The sequence below is a fragment of the Kryptolebias marmoratus genome, linkage group LG1 (assembly GCF_001649575.2).
Source record: "Kryptolebias marmoratus isolate JLee-2015 linkage group LG1, ASM164957v2, whole genome shotgun sequence".
Taxonomy (NCBI): domain Eukaryota; kingdom Metazoa; phylum Chordata; class Actinopteri; order Cyprinodontiformes; family Rivulidae; genus Kryptolebias; species Kryptolebias marmoratus.
In genome coordinates this window covers 7,946,630-7,971,558 of record NC_051430.1, presented here as the reverse complement: position 1 = coordinate 7,971,558, position 24,929 = coordinate 7,946,630, and the positions used below count along the sequence as shown (strand labels likewise).

The following is a 24,929-nucleotide window of genomic DNA, read 5'->3' as shown; positions in this document are numbered from 1 at the left end:
GAAAATGGTTGGCTAGACTGATAGACAGTCGTCTTGTGAAATAAGTTCAGATATTTGTTCAAAGTCAAAGTCAAATTTAAATTTAAATAGCACTTTTTAGCAACAGGGCAGTACAAAGTGCTGTACAACATGCAAACATACAAAATACAGAGTCATAAAACACACAACGATATCGAAAATATAGAGCTAAACATATCTAAAACATGAGACACTAAATAAGACTAAGTCGTACTAAAGATAAACCAAAGATAAGTTGAGGAGAATCAGACTATAATATAACATAAACTAAACTAGAGTTTAAAAACCTCAGCCAAACAGAAGCCATGAAAACACACACCCAATTTAAAGTTACATTAACATACAGAGTAAAACTTATCTAAAACAAATCATACTAAAAATAAACTAAAAATAAAAATAAGTTGAGGAAAACCAAACTAGGATATAATGAAAGTGAACATAAACTAGACTAGGATTTATTTAAAAAAAACAAAAAACAAAAAAAAATCTCAGTTAATGAGACGTGATAAACTGAATTATAGATACCAAAGGCTAACTTTGGGTACGATGGCCAGCTAAGAGTTAAAAACATTTTAATAGTTTAATAAAAGGTCTACATGGTAAAAACTAAGATAAGTAAAATAAAGGTACTGTAAGGCTAACTAAGAGTACCAACAGAGTACAACTAAGAGTTCAGGCTTCATAACAGAGACCGTGGCGATCTATTAAACTAGGTTGTTTGAACCCTGCTCAACAAATCTGCTCACATTTGTCTGTAAGAGTTTATTACCTTCAGAGAACACCCTGCTTGCTTCAAAGCCTGCATTTGTGCTGGTGCAGTCCATAAAAATGAACACAATTTCTTCCAGCATAGGTACCAGTCATTGCAGTTCTAACAGTTTGATTTGTTTGTCCAAAGCCACTTTGGTTACATATGGTTTTTAATCATTATGAGAGATTATTTTGGTAAAACAGCCTTTGAGAAGTGTTACTTTTTACATTTACACGAGCTGTACTCCCCTTTGCAGTTGTGTACCAGTCTTTCCAACACTCGACGCTCAGTGACAGATTACGTGCGAGAGTGCAGTGTGACAGAATGCCTTAATTATGGATTAATTGTGTCATTAGCAGGTTTCTGCTGTTGGCACCACATTGGGCCTGTCAAGGTTAATTACTGGAACATGTTTATTTGCTGTCAGCCACTGCAGCAAGCTGTCACTTGCATGGAAACACAGACAAACACGCACAGACGAGGCTCACTCAAACAATTCGCAGGGTACCTTTCTTAAGCCCTCGACATGGCTTTTTTTTATTTTTCTCTGCTTCCACACACTCTGCACTTATCAGCCACAGCAATTTAGCAGTTTTCCACCATTCAAAAGAAAGTAAAGTCAACAGAGATGGAAGCAGACAGTGATGGTGCAGCAGGTCAAAGTGAGGGTATCCTTGACAGACAACTAATTTGTCTCAGCTACTACATCAGATTTCAGCTCAGTATGAGTAAAATTGACTGAACTATAAACATTTTATGTTTGCTAAGGTTGATTAGCTACAGTAGCCTTTCTTGAATCTTGTTAACGCCAAAGATTAATCAGCTGTATATTTATATCCAATGATGACCATCTGAGTATCACTGAAATCTGTTCTGTTTTAATCAAACACCATTTTTCTAACAGACAGCCACAAACACACACAGTTACATCATCGCCTGCAAGATAAGTCTGTTATGGCAGCAGGCGATAAATATTTGAATGATTATTATAAATGAGGAAAGTTTAAGGGAGAATTTTGAAGCCAAAATGCCAAAAGGTGCTTAATGTGCATGGCTAAATGTTGGAGACATTCATTTAAAATTATACACAAAACATTACAGTTAAACGTTTTCTTTGGTTAAAGATTAAACACACACACACACAATATTGGGTTGGCATAATAACCCAAGATTGTAGAAGAAAAATCAGGCGTGTCATCAAAAAACATGAATTAGCTAGAAAGGGAGATAGTGATGATCTACAAATAGCTGGTTGTTTAAATCTTTCTCTCGGTGTGAACATGTGGATTTAATGAACAGCTGGATTGAACTGAAGCGGAGAGAGGAGCATTTTACCAATCTTAAAAATGAATGTGGAAGCAGTCTGATCTGCATCATATCAGCTTTGTTGTTGACTTTGCCGAACAGTGGCCCCTGCCGCTTTAGATTATGGTTCTGCATTAATGTAAAGCCACAACAAAAGCAGTTCTGTAAACCGGGATAGAAGCTGGCCGTACAACACAGACTGAGGCCAGAACAGCAAAGCAACAGAGTGCACTTAAGCCGATAATCAAAGATCTACACATTTATTCCAACAGACTTTATCTGGATTACTTCATTCACAGCTTGTCTGGTTTACATCAGGATCATAAAAGCACAGTCAGCTGTGGATTTCAAACTGGAAAAGGGGACAAACAGAAGGCCTCAATCAGACAGTCTGGGCGGCCGACTGCTTCTTCTTCTTGGGAATTAGGAAAAGTTTGACGCTAATTTTAAATCTCACTGGAAGTCAGTGAATGGAGGCAACATACGGGGTGAAATTGGTCCGCAGCTACTGGGCTACAGAAGAATATGTTGAGCAGGTACAGGGCCTTGAAAAGGGCTTCATGACCCTTGAACTTTTCCACACTGTGCCACGTTACAGACACAAACTTCAAAAGTCTTTTACTGGGACTTTACGGGATAGGCCAACACAGAGCAGAGCATAATTGCCATGTTTAAGTAAAACGATATATGGTTTTCAAAGTTTTTTACAAAATCTAAAAACGTTTACTCTGATCCCCCGAACTGAACTCCAGCTCAACCTACTGCCTTTAAAAGTCACCTCATGAGTAACTAGAGTCCACCTGTGTGTAATTTAATCTCAGTATAAATCCAGCTCTTCTGTGAGCCTCAAAGGTTCGTTAGAGAACATGAGTGATCAAAACAGCATCATGAAGACCAAGGAACACACCAGACATGTTGGGGATACAGTCGCTGAGAAGCTTAAAGCAGGGCTAGGTTATAAAACAATATCCCGAGCTTTAAACGTTTCACAAAGCAACTCTTGAACCCATCTGAAAACGGAAAGAGTGAAACACAACAGCAAACCATCCACCTAAACTGACAGGCAGGACACTAACCCAAGAAGCAGCCAAGAAGCCCTGAGGTAATTCTGGATAAGTCAACTGTGCAAAAGTCAAACATTTTACAAAAGATAACAAGATTCATAAAATGGGGTCCTGATTTCAAGTCAAGCAGAGGATGACTGTGGTGAGAAAAGAAGAGGTTCTACAATCAGCCTTTGATGGACTCCAAGAAACACACCTACTAGTTATAAAAACTTCTTTAAACGTCTGCCTCGGAGGTAAAATAGAAGTTATTTAACAAATCTGACAGCTTATTTCTACTGTTTTAACAAATGAATAAACTATTGTAAAGAAAATGATATTTACACATATTTGCTTCAGCAGCGGGGAACCGCTGTAGGTTGGCGGTCAGTGCTGAGGTGTCATAATCCTGAGGCTGCAGGTTTGAGCCCGGGTTGAGTCAGGAAGAGCATCCGGTGTAAAACAGTTGCCTAATCTCCCTCGCTGTGGCGCAGCCTAATGAAAAACAACACGTTGTGATAGTATGTGTAATATTAAATAATACAGGAGCAATAATCCTATAGCGTCACATTTGGGCTCTTCTACCCATTAGATTTATTTGCTTTAGAAGAATTTTGGGGTTTGAGCAGCACAAAACAACTGAAAAAGGCAGGTAAAGAGACAAAGGGAGCTCAGCTCTTTTGATTAATTTCAGCTGTAATCTGCTCCCTCAGTCATCTCCTGACGTCTCTCTCCATCTTTCTCTCCAACTGACTCGGTGTCCATTAAAGCCCAGTTCAGGTCCTGGCTCGGCAGCTGGGAGGACACACACCATTCATCAGGCTGTCAACTTTTCTTTACTACTTTGCCTTTCTTTTGTCTTTATTTTTTTTATTTATTTACCATCCAGAGTTTAGCTTTACTTTGACTGGGGTAAGCTGACACAACCCCAGCATACAAACTGTGGCCAAATACTTATTAAAATTAAATTTATTTAAATCAAAACTGCAATGTAAAATTAGGATTTTAGTGTTTGTGTCACACACATGTGTGTTCTGACATTCACCGATGGTCTCAGTGGCACTGAACTGTTTTGCAGCTCAGTCCAGCTGCTACACGTGGGAAACATGGACTGAGAGCGCCACCTGCTGGGTGAACATATCCAACAGAAAAAACAACAAAAACCGGAAAGAATAAAAAGGGAATTTGCAATTTTATTTAGGATCTCTAAATGAAACACTCGAAAATCAAACATTCTTACGTATTTCAAGAGTAACAAGTGGCTTAGAAATTATAATATAAAACAAATAGATAATTCTGTTCGTATTGAATCTTATCTTTAGATGGTTTTCTTTTCACAAACGAGAATTAAACAACAGGTTTCACTTTTCTTTCAAGCTTGAGCTCCAACGATGAAATTTGAGCAAATAAAATGTTTTAGGACAAAGAACAAACTGGTTTGGTGCAGTTCAGCAACATCATATTAAAAAATGAATATGTTTTTTTGAGAACTAAAGTTTTTTTTTTTTATTTAACTTTAAAGTTGAAGGTTTGTGTTAACGACTAAACTGAACTACAGTGAGTAAAATATATTTATTTTTTATTCTTTTTGTTCAATTTATGTATAGATAAAAACATTTTTTGTATGTCAAAGAAACGTAACATTTCCTTGCATTATTTTTACACTAAAAAGCTTGTATCTGGCAACATAAGTTGTTTTATTATTAACAAGAGTGAAGTTAAATCAACCTCAAACGTCTCTGAGACCTTTTTTTATCCAGAGTACTTTTCCAGGAGTACGATCCAACACCTCGGTGTCACGTGTGTGTGTGTGTGTGTGTGTGTAGGATCATTAATAGGTATTTTATGCAGAATTTAGGCCATTTTCTCATCACACAATGTTTACATTGTAGTTCTTCCCATGTAAATGTTGACAAGATAAAAAAATTAGTCATTCTGATTCTAAATAAACAAAGAATTTAGGATATACTGCCTGCTACAACATATTTAAACTAGTTTACACTGTGGTTGTAATAAATGAACGGCAACAGCATGGGTATTTAAGATTTTTGCAGTCATTTCAAGAATTAATCTTTAAACACTCACAGTGCAAAACACGAGTCTCACTGAATAAATCTTTTTTATGGAAGAGGCCAAATATTTTAGAACATTTCCCATAACAGCAGGACATACTGCAGATGTTTGTTTCAGTCCTTCAGTGAAAATCTAAATGTTTTCTTTCTGACAAGTCTGAAAAAAAAAAAAACATTATTTATGTGGCTGTTTCTAATCCCAAGTGTTCTGCTCACAGTAAAAAAAATAAAAAAAAAAAAAAAAGTGTTCATTTTAATTAAGACCACTCCTATTGTTCTGTAATATCAAGACAAAAAGGTAATCAGTTCCCACATGGAGGCTTGGATTGAAAGCTTTGCATAATTGTCTTGTAATAAAAACTTGTACGAGAGGAGGGGGGAGGAAAAAGCAAACACATTATGGTATTTGTGCATTAGCATTTTAATTGAACAAAGCAAGAAAACATTGATTACAGTAGCAGAGTCAACAGGTCTCAGGGCTAACACCTTTCTAAACAAAAAGGGGTTGAAAATGTCTGTAGGCACTGCCTAATTATAAAGAGGATTTTGTCAGCTAAAAGAAACCAGCTCTATAAGGCAACAGTTACAATGTTAGGCCTCCCCATTTCACTGGCATAAAGAGCAAGTGGAAAGGTTGAATCCACTCAGATTTTCAATATAAAATGACTGGTTTCAATAGATAATTAAAAAAAAAAACATCTGTTTCAAACATACATATCCACCCATTTACCATTTGAATTGTGTTCAATTTAAATAAGCACTACGTGGCAATGCTGTTATTTCCCTGCATGGAAGAATTGTGTGTTCACTGTACCAGCGTCACATTTCATAGTGCCACTCTGCTACGTACAATGTCGGAGTTAACTGTTAAATTATCAAAACAAAACTCAAAGCAAGCACCCACAGTTAACAGTAGCATTTTACTTACATTGTTTCAAATGAATGGATGAATGAATGAATGGATGGTTATTTACATGTGACGAACGAGATTTGAGGCCGTCGAGAAGACATGGAGGAGAAATGGAATGCAGAAAGAAACACTCCCGGTAGCCAAATTTGTCTAGCGAGTACAAGAGAGAGAGGAAAAAAATCTGTGCAATATTTATCTGCCCTTACAGAGAAACAGCAGTGGTAACAATCCCTGCAATTATTTTTGATCCAAAAAAAAATTATGAGGGAAAAAAAAAAATGATTTCCATTTCTCAAATAATTAAAGAGTTCACAACCTAGAGTGACTCGGCTTCTTAAAGAAAAAAAAAAAAAAAAAAAGAGCCCCTCAGTGGATGTGAGAGGAAAGACATGAAAATGGAAGCAATTTGTAAAACCCAGAAAAAAAAAATCCAAAAGTTTCTCCTTTACAGTTTTATACTCATTTACAGTTAACTTAAAAACGGCAGGAGCCCTGGTTCGTAGCCAGTCTTCCTGCCAAAAAAGGGGTGTAGATACCTGTGTGGGTCAAATCACTGCTCCATGGCTCCCGTTTTCTCAACCCCACATGAAATTCCATTTACATTTCACAGATATCAACCTCCTCATAAGGTTCCAAATCCTGTAAAAAAAAGTCTTAGTCCTGCCACAAACTGAGGCGGTATTTAACAGACCCCGCAGGGCGGCGTGCAGCCAATAGGAGGCCGTTTCCTGACAAATCTCCCACCCTGCCCACTTATCAGTGTGTGGGGTATCCTGTAGCTCCCATACCGGGCTGGTTGGCTAGCATACTCCCATTCAATCCCTGTGTAGGCTCCATAACCCCACCGTTACTGATGGCGCTCATGCCAGTCCACCCAGCACTGGCCGGTAAGTGACTGCAAAAGATGAGGTAAAAGAGAGAGAAAGACAAAATGCCAGCAGGTTAGAAGAGACAAGGCGAAAGGGAGCTTTTGAACAAGAGTTACTAGAACTAGATTAAGAAGATTGTGATGGTGAGGAAGCTGGGTAAAAAAAAAATTAAGCTAGAAAAAAAAAAAAACAAATACAGGGATACAGAAAATGAAGAGCTCTTTAAAGGAATCAAAGAAGGTGTCATTTGATTAAACAGGGGTGGGCAAGCAGACAAAAGCGTACAGAAGCGCAGCAAGCTAAATCTTCCTTTCTATCCACCTTCCCAACTGCTGAGAGTTCCTGAAATTAGTCTGTTCCTGTCAAAACAAAAACCTACAAAAAAAAAAAGCCACACACTGTAGACATTTTCAGCTCTTGCCACACTCCTACATTTGAACACACAGTACGACACAAAGAACAATCTCACCTACAGTACTCTGCAAAAGTCTCATTTCTTTCTACTTTGTTTCCAAGGAGCCAGACTTTCTCGTAATCATTTAAAGTGGCTTCAAGGAATATTTCTCCTGGCTCTCTGAGGGGATTTCACAAAATTCCCCCATCCAGTACATGGCCATAGTCAGAATAATGTGTTTTTGTAGTTAAGTCACTTGACTAAACAGGATAGAACTAATTTTAATTAACTTTAGACCCTTTGAGTCACAAAAACATTATTTATTCACATTTCTTTGGTATTTTTAATAGATTCAACTAACTAGTTTGAGAAACAAAAAAAGTATTTTAGCACCAATGTGATTTTCAAAGAGCAGCTAATAAAAACTTGTCCAACAGTGAATGATATGCTGAAGGACAATGCATCTCTCAGGTCATCGTTTCATCTGATGTAGGGTTTTTTGTTTTGTTTGGTTTTTTTATTGTTTTCTTAGAGCTGACACCTCTCAGTCCTCGATTTGTTCTCGTTTCTGTGATTTTAAGCACACACTGCACAACATGATGTCATGGTCAGCTCAGACAACTGGGCTGAAAACGAGGGGAAATGTTCATAAAGACCAAATTTTCCTCTTTTTTTTTTTGACATTTCAGTGGCAGTAAAAAAACCTAGAGGACCACTCATTCAGACCACCTTAAAAGATTACAAGAAAGCCTAACTCCTTAGAAGCAAAAAGTAAAAAAAAATTAAAAGGCAACTTTTGAACAGTACTTTAATTGTGTTGCATTTTAAAGCCTATCATTACAAGAAATAGGAATAAACTGTAAGTTCAGCATGGGGATTTGACAGCTTATTCAGGGTAAGGATTTAAAGTGTAGACAGGTCTTGTCCCTCTTTGGAATTGCTCATTTATAAACTGCTTTCAATTATGTCCAACTTATAGGTTTGTACTGAAATTATGAAACTGCTCAATGTTAATATTAGACATTCAGGAACATAAGGCCTCTCCTTCATTACCTTTGAAAGCACACATTAGTGCACAGAGGCTGTCTGAAACCAGAAGGTGACACCCAGTACACCCAACTTACATTCATGTAGAAATGAAATTTAAAAAAAAAAGTAAATGAAATCAAAAACAGAAAGACAAAACAACTTGAAAGAATGAACATAACCAAACGGCACTGAAGGCCAGTTTTAACTCTGTGGGTCATTTTTACACAGCAAAAAAGTTGTACCCTTAACATGGGGAGGGGGATAAAACTTCCCCAAGTATTTATTATGCCTTACAAGTCAAGTGACTAAACTTTTGAAATCCAAAACTTAGCTTTCTAATTGAAAAATGTGATTACAACTGCTCAAATCTATTAGGTGGCAAAAATCAAGCAACAAAAAATTTTTTTTAAAAGCAGTTTGTAACAAACATCTTGAAATAATACAACATGCTGTCCACGGTAAGCGGTAATAAAACACTAAAGCTTGGTAAGAAAGAAACTTTCAGTTCAGATTGTTGTGTGTGGTTGTGTCTTGAGCTTGTAAAGTTGAGGAAGGTGAGTGTCTGGCGAGGACAGGAGGGAGCGGGCGGGTGAGTGGGGGAGGCTATGCTCCCTCCTGTGGCTGGCTCTTGCTCCCCTGGTCTTGAAGGGGGTGAATCTGGTGGTGCTGGAGTAGGAGAAGGTGGTGAAGGGGAGCCCTGTGCACATCATGCTACTTACTTAAAGCCCTGCTGGTTCCAGGCCTGGCTGTAGACCCCATAGGTGGGGACCTGCCACCCATTTGGGACATACTGGCTGATCTGGGGCCCGTTGCCATACCACTGGCCCCACTGGCCATAGGGCTGGGCTGCAGCAAAGCCGATCTTGTTCTGCTGCAGGGTGAGAGACAGAAAATGTAGCCTGACTTTAAGTTTACAAGCAAAAGATCCTCCGTGCATCCCAAACTCTTACACACTTACTTCAGAACATTTAACTGCAACATTACTTTCTTAAAATATACATCCATAAGTAAACTTTCTTTTCATTAAGAGTGGCTTGACTGTTCCTGAAGTTTAATTCTGTCAGACCTTTAAAGATGCTCAGTCCTAAATAAGGTCACCTGCAATCAAACTATGTTATCTGAGCTCTCAACCATTAGAGATGCTGTTGTTTCTCCACGGCATCCTTACCTGGGGAACAGACATCTGCTGCATCGAGTTCATCATGTCTGGTGTTTCTTTACCCCAGTAGCACTTCACTACGTGGCCCTCTATTGAAGAGCCGTTCACTGACACAATGGCATGGGCTGCTGACTCATGGGAGTTAAACCTGGGTACAAACAGAAGGAAATGATATGGAAATGCTACAAATGTACATGCAGCTCAACAAAGACAGGTTTTACAAAAGAAAGTGGATACTTCGTACAAATGATGTGTCAGAGCTGCAGCAGAAACCTGACAAACCTGTTCTTACCTACGTGGTAACAAAATGTCCTCTCTACTAATGTTTAGTGTCAGCATCACAATACGAACATGCCCGAAAGAAGAAGCAGAAAGAAGCACATACCTGACAAATGAATAGCCTTTGTCTGGGAAAACTCTGACTTCCATGATTTGTCCAAAGGGAGAGAAGGTCTGTCTCATCAGTTGCTCTGAAAACCAACCAGAAAAAACAAGGATTGGTTATCATTTGTGTTGGTTGATGAGGAATAGGAAAATAGTTACTGGGTATGAAATGTTCCTGGGTACAAGTCTCTTTGCAGTCAAACTTTAAAATTTATAAGCTGCCGACGCCACAGAACTTAAGCTTCACACAGAAAGTAGTATGACAAAATAAATGCAGTACTCTATTTGCTTTAAAAATCAATAAAAGGTTTACAAACACCACAAAGACAGTATAATCCTGCAAAAAGGACTGAATTGATTGTGTATACAGCATTAAACAGGCCAGCTTTGACTTAGCGGTGTTCAGCCTTCTGTTAATTAACAAAATGGTCCTGATTCAAGTGAAAAGTAATAAAAACAAGCATTTAGGACCGAGTGAACTGAGCCAGAGAGGTTTTCATGTTTGTCAGAGAAACAATAAAAAGGTTCTGGTGAAGTCTTATATATATGATCCAGATAAATAATGCAGGAGGATGCTGTGATCAGCATCTAATCCTGCAATTAGATCAAAAAGAATAAAAGTACAGTATATCTGTAGTCGGTTTTATAAGTCATGTTTATGTATTAAGTTCTCAGAAATTTGGCTCAAAGTTGTTCTAAACAGTGTTTATTTATTAACACTATTAGCTGTCTAGAAAAGTCTCAACAGAACCTTGAATAAAATTAATAAGTTGGAGATTTATCTGTAGTCATTAAGCACACAGGATCGAATTTAGCTTTCTTTTATCTTGAATGAACAGTGTGTTGTGTAAAAAATGTAAAAAATAATAAAAAAAAAAGCCTAAAAATCTTAAGAACTTGTAAGATAAGAGGACAGCACTAAGAACGCATCATTAAGCAGTGCAGTGGAAACAGCTACAGGATGAGTTCAGGTAGAACAACTCAGGAACCATCATCAACAATAACGTTTACCTTAAACGCTACTTTAGTTGTTAAGTGTCAGATTTTGCAGCCTGAACTACTTTCTGAAAGGTTAAACAGATTCCTAAACGACAACACATTGCTTTAAATTTCTTAGGCCTCCACTAATCTTCATATTATCTTTTTTTTAAGGCATGAGTGTGATTACAGAGCCAAGAGATGGTACTTTATTCATGTTCAGAGCAATTTGTTCTGAGATTTAGTTCAGGCGGATTTAAGGATGTGGAATTAAAGCCATCACAAAACTCTACCTACTCCAATCAAAAATCCCCATCTCTTTTCTCACATACATGTGTTTTCAGTTTCAATAAATGGTCATTTATATTCATTAATTTCCTGGCTTTCAGTTCATGCTCATTCTCCTACGTTCTTTTTCACTTTACAACAAGCACCAGATGCTATAACAGTCATATGTATAACTGCTAAGTAAAAAAAATACTGATTCAATATCAGCAAATGATTCAGTAATCTAGTTCTCTTTCCCTCTTCTCTCATTTCGCTCTACCACTGCTACGTCGCTGTGAACTAAACGCAGAAGCCGAGCTGAAGAGGCAAATGTAACGTGGAAAATTTTAAACCAATGCAGGCGCAAGCACCGATGTAACTATTATTGTAGCGCTTTTTTTTCCTCGTGTCAAACTATTTCTGACGCTGGCGTACCGAGTGCCATCGTCTGTCAGTAATGTTTTAGCGCAGGTGGTCGTTCGGTCTTACTGAAGGACAACAAGGAACAATCTCTAACTCTAAATGTGATGGTCGGTAAACATGTCTGCATCTGTGGATCAAGTTTCGTGCGATAACATGACCGTAGTCCTCCCTGAAATCTCAACATGATGTTAGAAGCTTTAACTGCTGGAGCTGGCATCTGAAAAGCTAATGTATTATTTAATTATTTCATTCAGTGTTGTTTACACATTATTATTTTCATTCAGTACCTTTTATTTATTCCAACTAAGGAAGTCTAAATAAAAAATGTGATTTAATTTTTGAATGCCCAGGTTAGACGTGACATTTTTTGTTACTTGATAGCAACTTTACAAGAAGGAACAAACTTGTTTTCGAGACTCACACTTTCAGATCCCACTAACAAAAATTGCTCCTCACATTTTACAGCCCTAAAAGCCTGGACTGAAAAAGCTAGTGTACCTCCTGGTGTAGGGAAAAGGATGAGTGGTAAAAAGCACTTTAAAACAGCTTTATTGTCTGTATCTTCTAATAAAAGTGTCCAAAAACTGACTGAATGTCATTCATGAAGCTACCAGGGTTACCCAACTCATGTCTGCAAAAGGCAATAAATTCAAAAGTTTGTCCGGCTAAGTTGTAGACCTGTACTGTTGACCTTCTGTGAATAACAACGGTGGTGTTTTATAGTATTAAGTACCTGTGAGTCCTGTGCTGACTCCACCACAATACACAGTGCAGTTACTGGGGCTGGACTGGCTCATTACTTCATCAAACGATAGATGCTTGGAGTTACCTGTGAGGGCAAAAAGAGAACAAGTTCTACGGTGAAAATGTCAATTCAACAAGCGGAGAAAACAACGTCTGCACACGGTGTCGCCGCACTTTCATAGGTGGTCTTCGGGGCAGGAGGCTTTCTTGTGGCCCAGTTAGTTCGAATCTGTCTGCCGCCTAACCACTGCCCCCCCATGTGCTGAATGGCATTCTCTGCGTCCTGAAACGAAGAAAGAACCTGGTCATCAGCGGCAGCCGAGCGTCAAACCGAAAACGCTCTCTTCTTAAGCAGGACACAAAGCCATCTGGGTTACAGAACCAAAACTTTGGCGTACGTTTCATTAAAAGAAAAACAGTGTTTTTTAAGCCATTTTCACAATGAACAAGATGACAGCTGTTTACCCATTTGTTGAAGAAAGACACAAAGCCATAGCCTTTAGATTTCCCTGTAGCCATATCTTTCACAACTCGAGCATCTCTGTTGAAAGAAACACCATTTTTAGCAAAATAGGAACTCTTGTATGAAACAGAAAATGACAACAGCCTATGTTTCTTTTTAAATTCACTTTAATATATATATATATATATGCTGTCCATCTTATTCTAACAAACTGTACTTGGACAAATTTCCACAACTTATTATTTTGTACCAGTTATTCTTTTTTTTGTTGAAAGGCCACTGTCATTTTAACTCAAATAGGTTAACTGATCGGTGGCACGAAAAGGTTATTTTAGTCCTTACATTACTTCCTCATATCAGAGCAGTCTAGGCATCTTATAAGATTTTTAAAATAAAACCTGTTCACTAGTTTTTGCCTCAACACTTACGATATCCTGCCAAATGGAGCAAAGGCAGCTTTGACATCTTCTGTGGTTATTTCTGGACTGAGATCGCCAACAAAGACATGAAAGTGATCTACAGGGAGGGGGAGATATTAAGCAAATTGATTCATCAACATATCCTTATACATTAGGACAAACATGTATGCTCCTATTGAAAAGGTGCTTGTACTTACTACTTGTGTCTTTTTTCTGGCTGGATGGTGTTGTTGCCCAGTTGACTTTGACCTCCTGCAGACAGAAAAAACAGGCCAGGCGGGCTATGTTTACATCATTAAATAAAGCCTCCCCTACAAGGGTGATTCATATAATGACAAACCTAAACACAATGCTAAAGATAAAGCCATTTTTAAGAGTATTTATACTCAATCTTAAGTGGTGCTTTAAAACGCAGTTAAAAATTTATATGTGAAGAGGGAAGACAAAATCTTTAAAATCCAAATCCTTTGGTTATCTTAATATATGTTTTTGAAATAATAAAGAAAAGTGGTTGAGCATTTACATAAAGAAAGGCATCAATTTAATAAATACCACTGAATTCATAGTTATGCTAACCTGTAACAGCTTTTTGTATTTTTTAATCAGGCCTTTTTGGCTTTTAAAGGTTGCTAAATATAATCATAAATGTTCCGTTGTATGTGTATGTATGTACGTATATATATATATACACTCAACTTCTTTTCTTAAACCTCATGGATAGCCAACTTAGTTGCTTCCCTCAATTTTTTTATTACATCAAACTATTAGGATAATCCTTTGAAAGCTACCAGTTTTTATAAAGCACAAGCTAAATTTCCCATCCCCGCAACCCACCCACCGTCCCCACTCACCCTGTAGATACGATAGCTTACCTTACCCAATATTTTCCTTCCATTCATGGCAGCCAGGGAGGCAGCAGCATGTCTGTGGTCATAGAACTCCACAAAGCAATATGGATCATTCCCAGCCGTCTGTCAAAGGAAAACACTGACGTAAAGGTCGCTTAATCACTGCTGGGGACTACAACCACCTACTAATGGCCTCTACGTCAAGCCTGATATAATAGATAGCAGTGGGAATTAAAAACACATTTGTTTACCACAATCTTTGGTAGTTCCTTTGGTATTTACAAGCATATCTTATACAGGAAGCAGCAACACTTACGTCATTTATCATTTTACAGCTTTTACAGGGTCCTATCTGCGTGAAGACCTGGAGAATGAGAGGCTCGGTGACATCCCTGGACAGATTTCCCACGTATCTGCAGGCAAAAAAAAAGGGAGACAGTCCATGTTAAACAGGAAGTAACATGCAAACAAAGGCTAGCACGCCGGGCTAGCAATAGCAACGTCAATTTCTGTATTTAACACACACACATACAGAAAAAAACGAAACAAGAAAGAGGCCGAAGAATAAGGAAGGATATTCTACGTTTTGTACAAGTAGCTGGAGGACGATCGCCCCCAACCAGACGAGTCCCGTGTAGTCTGTCCGAGCGTTGACGTGGCTGCGCTGCCAGCTAACGAGCAGTCTGTCTAACAGGCCTCAGGCTAAGAGTTAGCACCAAAATTACACTTTCAAAATTACATAGAGCCCATTTCAGTCCAGATAAGGTCTGCTTGTTGTCGTTGAAACGCCACCACTAATGTAAATATAATTAAAATAATGTGAAAATTGGATGAAACGAGGTGCTAATTAAACAGAAATGCTAACGCTAACGAGCTAACCACACAGTTTCAATTTCGTGCGAGTAAAACGGTTTTATTTTTCACAGCAATAACTAACAAAATACTGTTGATTAAAAAACCTCGCGACGTTCAGAAATGTCACCACTATTTAGAGTTAGTGTTAATTTTAATTAAATTACGACGTGAGCCAATATGACGAGGGTTTAAAGCGTTTTGAAACAACAACGTGGAAACATTTCGAACGCACAGCAAGTAGACGAAGCCTACGCATTCCTGGACATAGACAGGGCCCTGTTACTCACAAGGTTCTGGGCTGTTCGTCGTCCATCGTGAAGATTAAGCGGTGAAGTCCTGAGAGGTCTTTAGTCCAATGACATACAAAAGCTGTGGACTAAACGTGAGCGACCGCGAACGCAAGAAATGTATGTACAGGTTAATAATAAATCCGCGTCGGGCTCAGCTCTCACACCGCGCAGACAGCCTCTCTCAGTCTGATGCAAACAATAGGAAGTTGAAGATGGCGGAGGAGCGGCGTCAGCAGCAGCGTTAACCTGGCAGCAGCGCGCTGCAACCGAGCCAAAATCAAGCACTGTTTCTCCCACGGAAACACATCTGTTTACCACACGGCACACTCACACACAATGCTACCGTTCGCTCGGTGTGCTAAATATTTTTACATTAGCCCGTTTTTATTCTTTAAACACGAGCACAAACATAACGTCTAAAAGAATAGACTAACAGCGCGTTTTTAAAATTTTATTTTTCTTAATATTATTTCTGCAACTTTTGCGAAAGTCACGGGGAGTTTCGGCGGTAACTTTTACCCAAAAGTTCTATAATGGAACAAAAACATGTGCGCCGCCCGGGAATCGAACCCGGGTCGCAAGAATGGGAATCTTGCATGATACCACTACACCAGCGGCGCTGTGAGGGTTTGTAGAACAGGAATATATATATAAACAGTGTATCATGGATGTTCGTTCAGTTCGGGCTTTTTTCCAACCCCCCCAAATAATTTTTATTTTATTATTCTCATGCATTTTTATATTTCATAGAAAAACAAGCTTGTTATGCTACTTTACTTTCTGTTTTTAGTGACATAATGGTTAAACACCTTTTAAAAATAACTAAAACTAGTGGAGGGTAAAAAAATACTATTCACCTGTAAACAATTTCCAGTCACCTGAAAAGGCCCCGACCCTAATCTCTGCCATATATCAGAGGTAAAGTTTAATCAAAATTACTGTAATTTGAATTAGTTATATACAGTATGTTATAAAAATGGTTTCTAATGCTGTCAACAAAAAAGTATATGTCAGTAAATAATATCAAATTTCCTGCTGAATTTGAGTGGGTTTGTGGTGTAAAGTAGCCTAAAATAGAAGTACTTCAGAGAAGTATCTAAATACATACAGTACTCGCATAATTATCTATTTTTCAGTTTCTATCAAAATAAACTGCATTTTTAGGAATGTGACCAGAGATTCGAGGATGCAAATGATAACGAAAAGAAAACAGACAAACATGAGCAAAATTTATTTAAAAAAACATTTTAAAATATGTAATTTTTTTGTTTCTTGTAAACTAAGATGTGGTTTGGTAAAAATATAAAGAATATCCTTGTTTCTACAACACAAAAACAAAATGGCTGGCAAGTTGAGTCACATCTGTATTCCCAAAACATGACTCTTACAGTTTTGAGTTGCACTTTAAGTTTTTTTCTGGTAAAGTAATCAGTTTTTTTACACCTTAATCACATTTACTCTCACTTCCTGTTTGATTTTGCTGGTTTGTCAAAGTTGTTAGTTTTACTTGCTCCACTTCATGTCTGGTCAGCTCTTCATCACCCATTTTCTGTCAGTCAGTCATCCTCCCTCAGCGTATACAGTTATCTGACTTTTTATTTCTCATTTTCTTGATTGTCTTTACTCCTTTCTCCTGTTTTGCCTAAGCTTTCCACAGGTCCACAAGCCTCTCCGTGGGAGACCCAGCGTGTCTCTGCCAATATTCGACGAGGTCCAGACTATTACCTGTCCAGTTCCTGCAGCAGAGTCTTCCATATTTAAATATTTCAAGCTCATTTAACATCTACCTGCCCGACCTGTTATTAGACAGGTATGTTAATTTGGCTTCTTGTACTGAGTTTTGTGCTCCTTTTTGCTCAAACTCTGTCAAAACCCTTGAAGGAGGTCTCTGTTTCTTCTCATAGGCATCTGAATCAAACCCTGGAGGATTCCAGCTCTCTTGTCCTCCTGTCTTGCTCTGGTGGGACACCCAGTCAGGCTTTTGGAAGCCCAATAGTGCGACTTCGTCGCTGCTTTTTGTTGGACTTCCAGGCACTCTCCTTTCTGCTCAGTTTGCTCTGCCCTTCCTTTAGGCTGTGCTTCTCAACGGCCTCTGGACTCAGGGCTTGCAGTAACATGAACAGACAGATAATGTACTTTGGAAAAGAAGGTTTAATGTTTAATGGAAACAGATCAGAGGTTGTTGATAAGTGGCAGAAGGGTTGCTGCACAGAAAAGACATGAAATAAAACATGAAATTTAAGTATTCGATGTATCTAAACTGAAAGTGTTTTGACACATTGACCAACAGGGGGAAATTCTTTAGTGCTGTAAGAACAAGATGAGCCAAAACAGGTTCCAGCCTGGATCATTTTACACAAGTATCTTTACCAAGCGTTTTCTAACAAGATTAGGTGATTCACAGATGGCTTAAAATAGTACTCATACCAGAGCACAACATGACTATCAAGAAATGAACTGTGATGATGGGGATAGATGGTTTGTGACGGGCAGAGGAAATGAATCAACCTGCCTATCTGTTCCAGTAAGCATTAAGGCACATAACAAATAGATTGTATTGTAGCAAATATACAGATCTACTTTCAAATGTGTTATGGTCCTGCTCTAAAAATGTAATAATAATGCTCTTACACACTTACGAAACATTTATTACAATAAAAAAAAAGTTAAATTCAAAGATACGCTGCTAATGTAAGAAAGGCAGGGGAATGATTTAAAAAGGACATCAATATTTTTTGTTTTAGGTTCCACTTTTTACGGAATCCAAAACTTTTGAAGAAACTAGGAAATGGCATCAAATCAACATCCGTTTGGTCGTCGTTTTCCTTTCTGCTGCTGTTCACACTCGGCTCCAGCAGGTGGCGCCGGGCGCACCTTCCGGTCAGTTCGGCCGCAACAGGCGAAGAAGAAGAACCCGAGAAACGGGCGGTTGGAGAGAAGCACGCGAAGAAGAGCCATCTGTCGGAGTAAACATGGCTTCTCCTGCGGGCTGTGAGCATTACGTTCGCAGCTGCCTGCTGAAAGTGAGTAAACTTTGTGAAAAGCGTGTCTTTTTAGGAAACGTGTTTGTTGAACGTAACGCTGCGGCCATTAACTCCGGAGTTAAACGACACAGCCGACCTGGTCTGTTCGGCTCTAATGTGTTACATAATAAAGTGCCTGATCACAATAGTTTGACTCTATAAAAATGAGAGGGGAAAAGCTTTAGAGTCGTGTTGATACAGAGGTTATTGTTGAGCTGTTTCATCCGCCGCCATTTCCCTAATGTAATACAGAAATCTTTCTCAGCTTCTTGCTCTCAGGTTATTTCGGCTCAGAACTTTTCCACCTTTTATTTCTGTTAGGTTTTGTTGTTTATTAAATAATCAACATAGATATAACTAATTATGGTGAAAACGCAGTTGAGAGTTTAGTTATCTATCTGAAGTCACTGTTGAGCCAGAAATAATAATTGTTATGAATGATCCCCCCCCCCATGCCATGTGTGTGTGATTCAGTCTGTGTTTCCATCTCTGCAGGCACCTTGCTGTGGGAAGCTGTACGTGTGTCGACTGTGCCACGACGCAGAGGAGAACCACCAGATGGACCGCTTTAAAGTCAAGGAGGTTCAGTGCTCTGAATGTCAAACCTTACAGCAGGTAAGTCGTGAGAAATAAACACTTCTCCTGATGGGCCTCGGCTCACACGTAGCACTGCCGTTCAGTGTCCCTTTTGCTTTTTTATGAAAAAGAAACAACGACAAATAAGGGTAAAAAAATGTTGGATGTTGCTTTTCTAGGCGCAGCAGACCTGTCAGGGGTGTCATGTCCAGTTTGGGGAGTATTACTGCGATATTTGTCACTTGTTTGACAAGGATAAGAAGCAGTACCACTGTCAGCCGTGTGGGATATGCAGGTGAGAAACCGTACAGGTTACAGACTATAAACATATAACAACAGCTTGTTAAAACGATGCATAATAATGTGGGGATCTCCCTAAAGTGACAACCTTTTTAAAAATGTAACAACATGTATGGTTTGAACTGCAAGACAAAATCGAAATAAAATGTTAAAAAGGATTTTTTTGGACAATTTTAAATGAGGTACCGTGGAAACGTTATGAACAATTAATATCCTATGTATTGCAAATGATGAGCTGATAAGCTGACAACTAGTCTGAATGGAACCAAGACAAAACTGGATTAATGCCACCTCAAAACAGCTTCAGTTTCAAACATTTTATAGCAGCAAACGCTGTTATTCACCGTATTTTCCAGACTATAAGACGCAATTAAAAGCCTTTAATTTTGTCAAAAAACGACAGTGCGCCTTATAATCCGGAGCGCCTTATATATGTAAGAAGTCGTAATGTTTTAGTACGACTTTGGTAAACTACAAAGCCGAACCGCTTGCAGCATTAAGGCTCAGTTATAGTCGCACAGGGCTCCACACATGGCCCACAGACCTGAGCGAGCGGTGGAGACGTTTATACTTGACGCTTACGTTGGTGCAGTATTCTTCCGTGAGTTTTGAACTGTTTGGTTATCTTTGTGATCTCTCATAGAGAGATCATATAAATGCTGATACAGGCTAGAGCACCAAAATCGTCCATTTTGAATGGAGTGCGGCTCACATGAAGTTATAAGTTTAATTGGGTGGTGCATGAGGGTGCTCCTTATAGTCCGGTGTGCCTTTATAGATGACAAAAGTTCAAAAATGGACCATTCATTGACAGTGTGTCTTATAATCCAGTGCGCCCTATAGTGCAGAAAATATGGTAAACCTTTACAGTAGTGGTGCCCAATCCTGGTCCTGGAGGGCCACCATCCTGCATGTTTTATTTGTTTCTCTGCTCTTCAGCAGGTCTTCAGGTTCTGCAGAAGCCTGTTAATCACTCAGTCATTCAAATCAGGTGTGTCAAAGCAGAGAAACATCTAAAACATACAGGATAGTGGCCCTCCAGGATCAGGATTGGGCACCACTGCTTTACAGCAGCTAAAACATGCAGCTAATTCAAGCCATACCCCCTTTTACTCAACTTCTGTTGTATATTTATATTGTTTATTGTTTCCTTAGATAACCTTTGCTAATTGGCATTTTATAATGTACTGTATGTGAATGGTTTTGTAGTGTTCTGTGATAACTTTTGTTGTGAATTGGCACTATATAAATAAACTGAACTGAACTGAATAAAATAAACTGCAGTTTATAGTAAAATATGTTAAAATTTAAAACATTAGGTGGTATGTTCAAAGCTAAAAAGGTCCTGAAAAATGTAATAAATTATGTTGAAAGCAGCATTATTGCATCAAGTGTAAGAAAATATGTCTTCTTCTTCATAACATAACTCTCTAAGCCAACAGACTTCAAGAAAAACACAAAACTGTCTCGTAAATGTCTATAGAAAACAAGAGCAGGACTTTCAGAGAAAAAGACACTTGAACATTAGAGATAATTCATCCAAAAGGTGAATGCTGTACTGATTTGTCTGAAGCCTTATGGTGCTCAAAACGGTCTCTTATACAGTCTGTTGATTTTCCCAAAAACACGGTTTGGAGACAAAGTTTGAGTGAAGCCTGTGTCAGACAAACTGTTCTGCTTCATGTCTTTATGGAGACTGTAACAGACACAATCTGCTGCTGTTCTGACTGAATCTACGAGTAAACAGAGCCTAACCTAAACACACAAATAGATTCTGCCTTATCCTTCGAGGAGTTGGCAAGAGACGAGCAGGAACGTCACCACCATTACCTGCAGAAACGAAATCCTCTTTTTTAATTTTATTTCCTTATTCACCAAAGAGCTGTTGATTACTTGTGTTTTGAACTTTACAGGATTGGGCCCAGGGAGAAGTACTTTCATTGTGAGAAGTGTAACTTGTGTTTAGCCCAGGACCTGCGAGGAAACCACAAGGTGAACAAAACGCCGCAGCTCGTTCTGCCTCGCTCTCGCCGGACGTGCTCTGATCCTCGCTGAGTTAACCCGCCGCTGTGGTTCTGTGTTTCAGTGCGTCGAAAATGTATCGAGGCAGAACTGCCCAGTGTGCATGGAGGTAAGAACACCTGAAGTACATCAGAGAAGAGCAATCCTAGGTTTTAATGTAATCTCTTTGTTTACAGTTTAGTGAGATCTGATTGGTCCTTTTTTTTTTTTTTAACGCAGGATATTCACACATCCAGAATCGGCGCTCATGTTCTTCCATGTGGCCATCTTTTACACAAGTAGGACTCTTTTTCTCATAATCTTTCTAAGTAGTGTTTGGTCAGAGCGGTGCAGTTGAATTATCTGAGTATTTGTTGCGCAGCCTGTTTCTTTTTTTTTATTATTAGAAATGTTGGAAAGTGAGCAAAAACAGAACAAAATAAAAGTCCCAGCATTTCTTGAAAGAATGCATGTCGCCAGCTGCCTTTCAAGCCAGAGTTTTAGACTAAGATCATCTTATGTAGGGAAATAATGGAGGTTTGGTCAAATCTTGGGGGGAAAAAATGAGCATTATTGCAAAATATTGCTCACCACTTATTTATGCGATCTGTTAGCACTCAAATTATGTGTTGTGAATGACTTTCAGCTACTACAACATCAGTTGACTGTCTTACAGCCATTTTGTGTTTTTTATGGCCAGTTAGCTTTGGCAACCATCTTGATTGGTTTACTCCAAAAAGGTAATCACTTGTAGATGGACATGCAGTTATTACTTTCTGTGAGTTTCAATACAATGGGTCCATTTTTTCATGAGATATTTTGCTAACAGACATACGATCGTCCACCTTTCGGGGCGGGTGGGTGATTGAAAATGGAGTAAGTGATGCGACACAGTGATAAACATGATCCCGTCCAAGCAAGATGAACCGAAGGCATCTGGACTTTATTTTTGTTTCCTGAAGAGTCAAAACAAAAACCGGATGCCTTCAAGTCAACTCGCTTGGATCGTTGTCTCCTGTATCAGAGGTCTCCCCCCTCAGGCCACGACCCGGTACCAGTCCGTGGGTCATTTGGTACCGGGCCGCAGAGAAAAAATAAGTAACTTACAGTACTTCCGTTTTTTTATTTTCGGAGTCTGAACAACATTTATTTTGAAAAACTGACCAGATTCTCTCCACTACATCCATCTATGACTCACTCTTGATGTCAAAACGATTATCGAGGTCACATGATACGTTACCGCTAAAAACAAACCCACAAGCAGCAAAATGAGTAAAAAAAACAACGTCTCTAGATGGGACCGTCTCGTTACTGAGAAACAAACACAGGTCTCCCACTGATTCAGCGTTATGGTGAGTTGTATTCTTTGTGCACTTTATATTTGTGGTGTATCTTATTTTAAAGGGCGTGTTTAAACATCGCCATGTTGACCAGAGAACATTAGGGGAAGGAGAGGGTGTTTTTTATGTTGATAACAATACCAGGACGCAGCTAACAAAGTTGTGAGTACACGTTGGATTTACATTTATTATGTTTTAAAAAAAATACCCCCGTTTTCATGCTAGTCGTATCATTTTATTTTGTTTTATTTATCCATCACACCTTTAAAGGCTGGTCCGTGAAAATACTGTCTGATAATGAACCGGGCCGTGGAGCTGAAAAGGTTGGGGACCACTGTCCTGGATGACTGAGGATCTCCACCAGCAAGCAGTTCTGTGTGATTCATAATTCCAACATTGTTTTGAATTTTTTTTTTTTTTGCTTTTTTTTGGATTCAAGTTCAAAATAGAAATACATTTTCCAGAAAAAAGGGGCATTTTTATTATTCACAAAAAAGGCAAAGAATTTGTGGGATAAAAATGAACAGAAATATCAAATGTATGTGTCATCTACAGTGGTTTATCTTGAATAGTTTCGACATCTGTTGTGACGTGAAAGTAACAGCTTGTGGTTTGTTCACAGGAGCTGCTTTGACGACATGATCAGGACAGGGTAGGTCTAACGAGCCCTTTGGCTCTTTAGCTGCAGTTGGTTTCTTCTTCAATTAGCTGTTTTATGGACATAGGGGAAACAAGTAATCTATTTTTATTTTCGTCAGATTAAAGTTTCTTTCTAAAGATTTCTGTTGAAGAATCTCCGTCTATTGTTTTTTTACTGCATAAAACCAAAAATTCTGGTCGAGTTTTGTGCACGATTAAAGAATTGACAAGGCAAATATGAGACCACAAAAAAAATGACATTACATTGATTTAATGGCTGTATTTTTGTATTTGCAACCATGTAAACTCTGAAAAAAATGTTTTTTGTTACTAGAGTTCAAATTAAGATTGGAAACAGAAGCTAAAACTGATTATATTTTATTTACAATAACTATATTACTGTTGTAGTAATGGCACTAAATGAGGCCTGACATTTAGTCGTTTGCCTGTATTTCCAGGGCGTATCGCTGCCCTCTGTGTATGCATTCTGCTTGGGACATGAAGGAGCACTGGGATCAGATGGACAAAGAGATCGTTCAGTCACTGATGCCTCCTGAGTACCAGGGAGCGACTGTCAAAGTAAGCCCTCAGTTACCCAATCAAAAGCATCAGATGCTTTATTTAGGCTTTTTTATACTTCTATAACTTTGTGATCATTTTAGGCAATGTTTACATGTATTGCATTCTCTTTTTTTTTGTTCTTGTAGGTTATATGTAATGACTGCCAAACGCACTGCACCGTGCCTTTTCACGTGTTGGGGATGAAGTGCACTGGCTGTGGCTCCTACAACACGGCACAGGACGGAGGCCTCATCCAGCAGCGGCCAGAGCAGCACATGGAAAATGAGCCGGAGCAGCAGGATGGACATGAGTCGCCCATACGACATTAGAAACAAAAATGGACGACATTTAAACTCCTAACGTTTGATTGGTGCACTTAATTGTTATAGCCTAAATGTAGCCCTAGGCGGAGCCAGTGTCCCCTGTTTGTAATTGAGAATTGTAATTGTTTGTGCATGCATGTGTTTTGGCTTTACAGGAGCTCACGCTGGTTGAAATGAAATAAACAATATGTATGGGGAGGGGGGGTCGGTAAATTCACGGATTTCCTCTTTATTACCTACAGGCAGTTTAGAGTCACAGTTCATCTAACTGCATGCAACTCAACTGGGAGAAGTAACTGTAACCTTGGTGGATATAAGGCAAGCCACACTTCTGTCAAAGTTCAAACTCTGCAGGTTCTGTGACAGCTGTCAGGACGGCTTGAAGCTTATTGAGGGAGTGTGCCATATTCTATATTTAAATGCTGACAGGAAGACATAAATACCTTTTTTTATTGGGTCTGTGCAGCTTTACAGAAGACAACCAGTTTTGGAAATTTCTCATCTAAAAGGAGAAACAAACTCTTCACACTCCAACTCTTTCTAGGACTTCTACAGATTATACACCGAAACACAGGGAGTTTTGTCTTCTCTCACCCAGTGTGTGTCTCACTGCTGTAAGACTTACGGTTTTCTCTCTCTTTCGCCCCCAGAATGCAGCAAGTGTTCAGCCGAGTTTCCACAGAGTTCCATTATATTCTATCTCCAAACGTTCTCTTCTAAACTGGGATGGAAGGATCTTTTAACTTGTCATAATTTCTAAATAAAAACATTGTAGACTCACCTGCGACTATCAGTTTTCTGCTGCTCACAGTTCAAGGTTTTCCACAGCGACTTGATGCTTAATTTTCAGTCCATTTCCATTTGCCTCTCGTTTACTTGGCTGTCAGGGAATGACAGACGTGTGTGGTTACCATGGTGACCGTAATGAGCCACTGGCTGCAGCTT

At 38.9% G+C, this 24,929-nt stretch overlaps 2 protein-coding genes and 1 non-coding gene across 5 annotated transcripts; 1 reads left to right on the top strand and 2 right to left on the bottom strand.

Moving 5' to 3' along the window:
• Positions 1-5,589: 5,589 nt before the first annotated feature.
• On the bottom strand, positions 5,590-15,474 carry LOC108235005 (nucleolysin TIA-1-like). 3 transcript variants are annotated; one of them, XM_037975012.1, is made up of 12 exons: positions 15,219-15,474; positions 14,393-14,489; positions 14,101-14,199; positions 13,426-13,480; positions 13,238-13,325; positions 12,812-12,887; positions 12,521-12,629; positions 12,336-12,431; positions 9,936-10,020; positions 9,560-9,698; positions 9,111-9,259; positions 5,590-6,994 (listed from the first exon to the last, which is right to left on the bottom strand). In XM_037975012.1, exons 1-12 carry the CDS (start codon positions 15,242-15,244, stop codon positions 6,856-6,858), a joined length of 1,158 nt encoding a protein of 385 aa, XP_037830940.1. In that variant the 5' UTR covers positions 15,245-15,474; the 3' UTR covers positions 5,590-6,855. The 3 variants fall into 3 exon arrangements, with proteins under 3 accessions (XP_037830940.1, XP_017270190.1, XP_037830941.1); XM_017414701.3 differs by having other exon boundaries at positions 9,111-9,262; positions 15,219-15,462; XM_037975013.1 differs by lacking the exon at positions 15,219-15,474 and having other exon boundaries at positions 9,111-9,262; positions 14,106-14,199.
• A 296-nt stretch (positions 15,475-15,770) lies between these two features.
• trnag-ccc lies at positions 15,771-15,841 on the bottom strand. The gene has a single exon. It is a non-coding gene; the product is annotated as a tRNA-Gly (tRNA).
• Positions 15,842-18,087: 2,246 nt separating this feature from the next.
• On the top strand, positions 18,088-24,764 carry rchy1 (ring finger and CHY zinc finger domain containing 1). Its single transcript, XM_017414486.3, has 9 exons — positions 18,088-18,244; positions 18,740-18,859; positions 19,000-19,115; positions 21,034-21,112; positions 21,207-21,251; positions 21,362-21,420; positions 23,084-23,113; positions 23,559-23,679; positions 23,808-24,764. The coding sequence occupies exons 1-9, from the start codon at positions 18,194-18,196 to the stop codon at positions 23,988-23,990; spliced, it is 804 nt and encodes a 267-aa protein (XP_017269975.1). The 5' UTR covers positions 18,088-18,193; the 3' UTR covers positions 23,991-24,764.
• Positions 24,765-24,929: the final 165 nt, after the last annotated feature.

Excerpts from the sequence above, each read along its gene's own strand:
- rchy1 (XM_017414486.3), top strand. The coding sequence starts at position 18,194 with ATGGCTTCTCCTGCGGGCTGTGAGCATTACGTTCGCAGCTGCCTGCTG. Across the intron at positions 18,860-18,999 it reads AATGTCAAACCTTACAGCAG|GCGCAGCAGACCTGTCAGGG; the intron begins GTAAGTCGTGAG and ends TTGCTTTTCTAG. Across the intron at positions 21,113-21,206 it reads ACCTGCGAGGAAACCACAAG|TGCGTCGAAAATGTATCGAG; the intron begins GTGAACAAAACG and ends TCTGTGTTTCAG.
- LOC108235005 (XM_017414701.3), bottom strand. The coding sequence starts at position 15,244 with ATGGACGACGAACAGCCCAGAACCTT. Across the intron at positions 12,432-12,520 it reads CCCGAAGACCACCTATGAAA|GTAACTCCAAGCATCTATCG; the intron begins GTGCGGCGACAC and ends TTGCCCTCACAG. Across the intron at positions 9,699-9,935 it reads AAAGGCTATTCATTTGTCAG|GTTTAACTCCCATGAGTCAG; the intron begins GTATGTGCTTCT and ends GTTTGTACCCAG.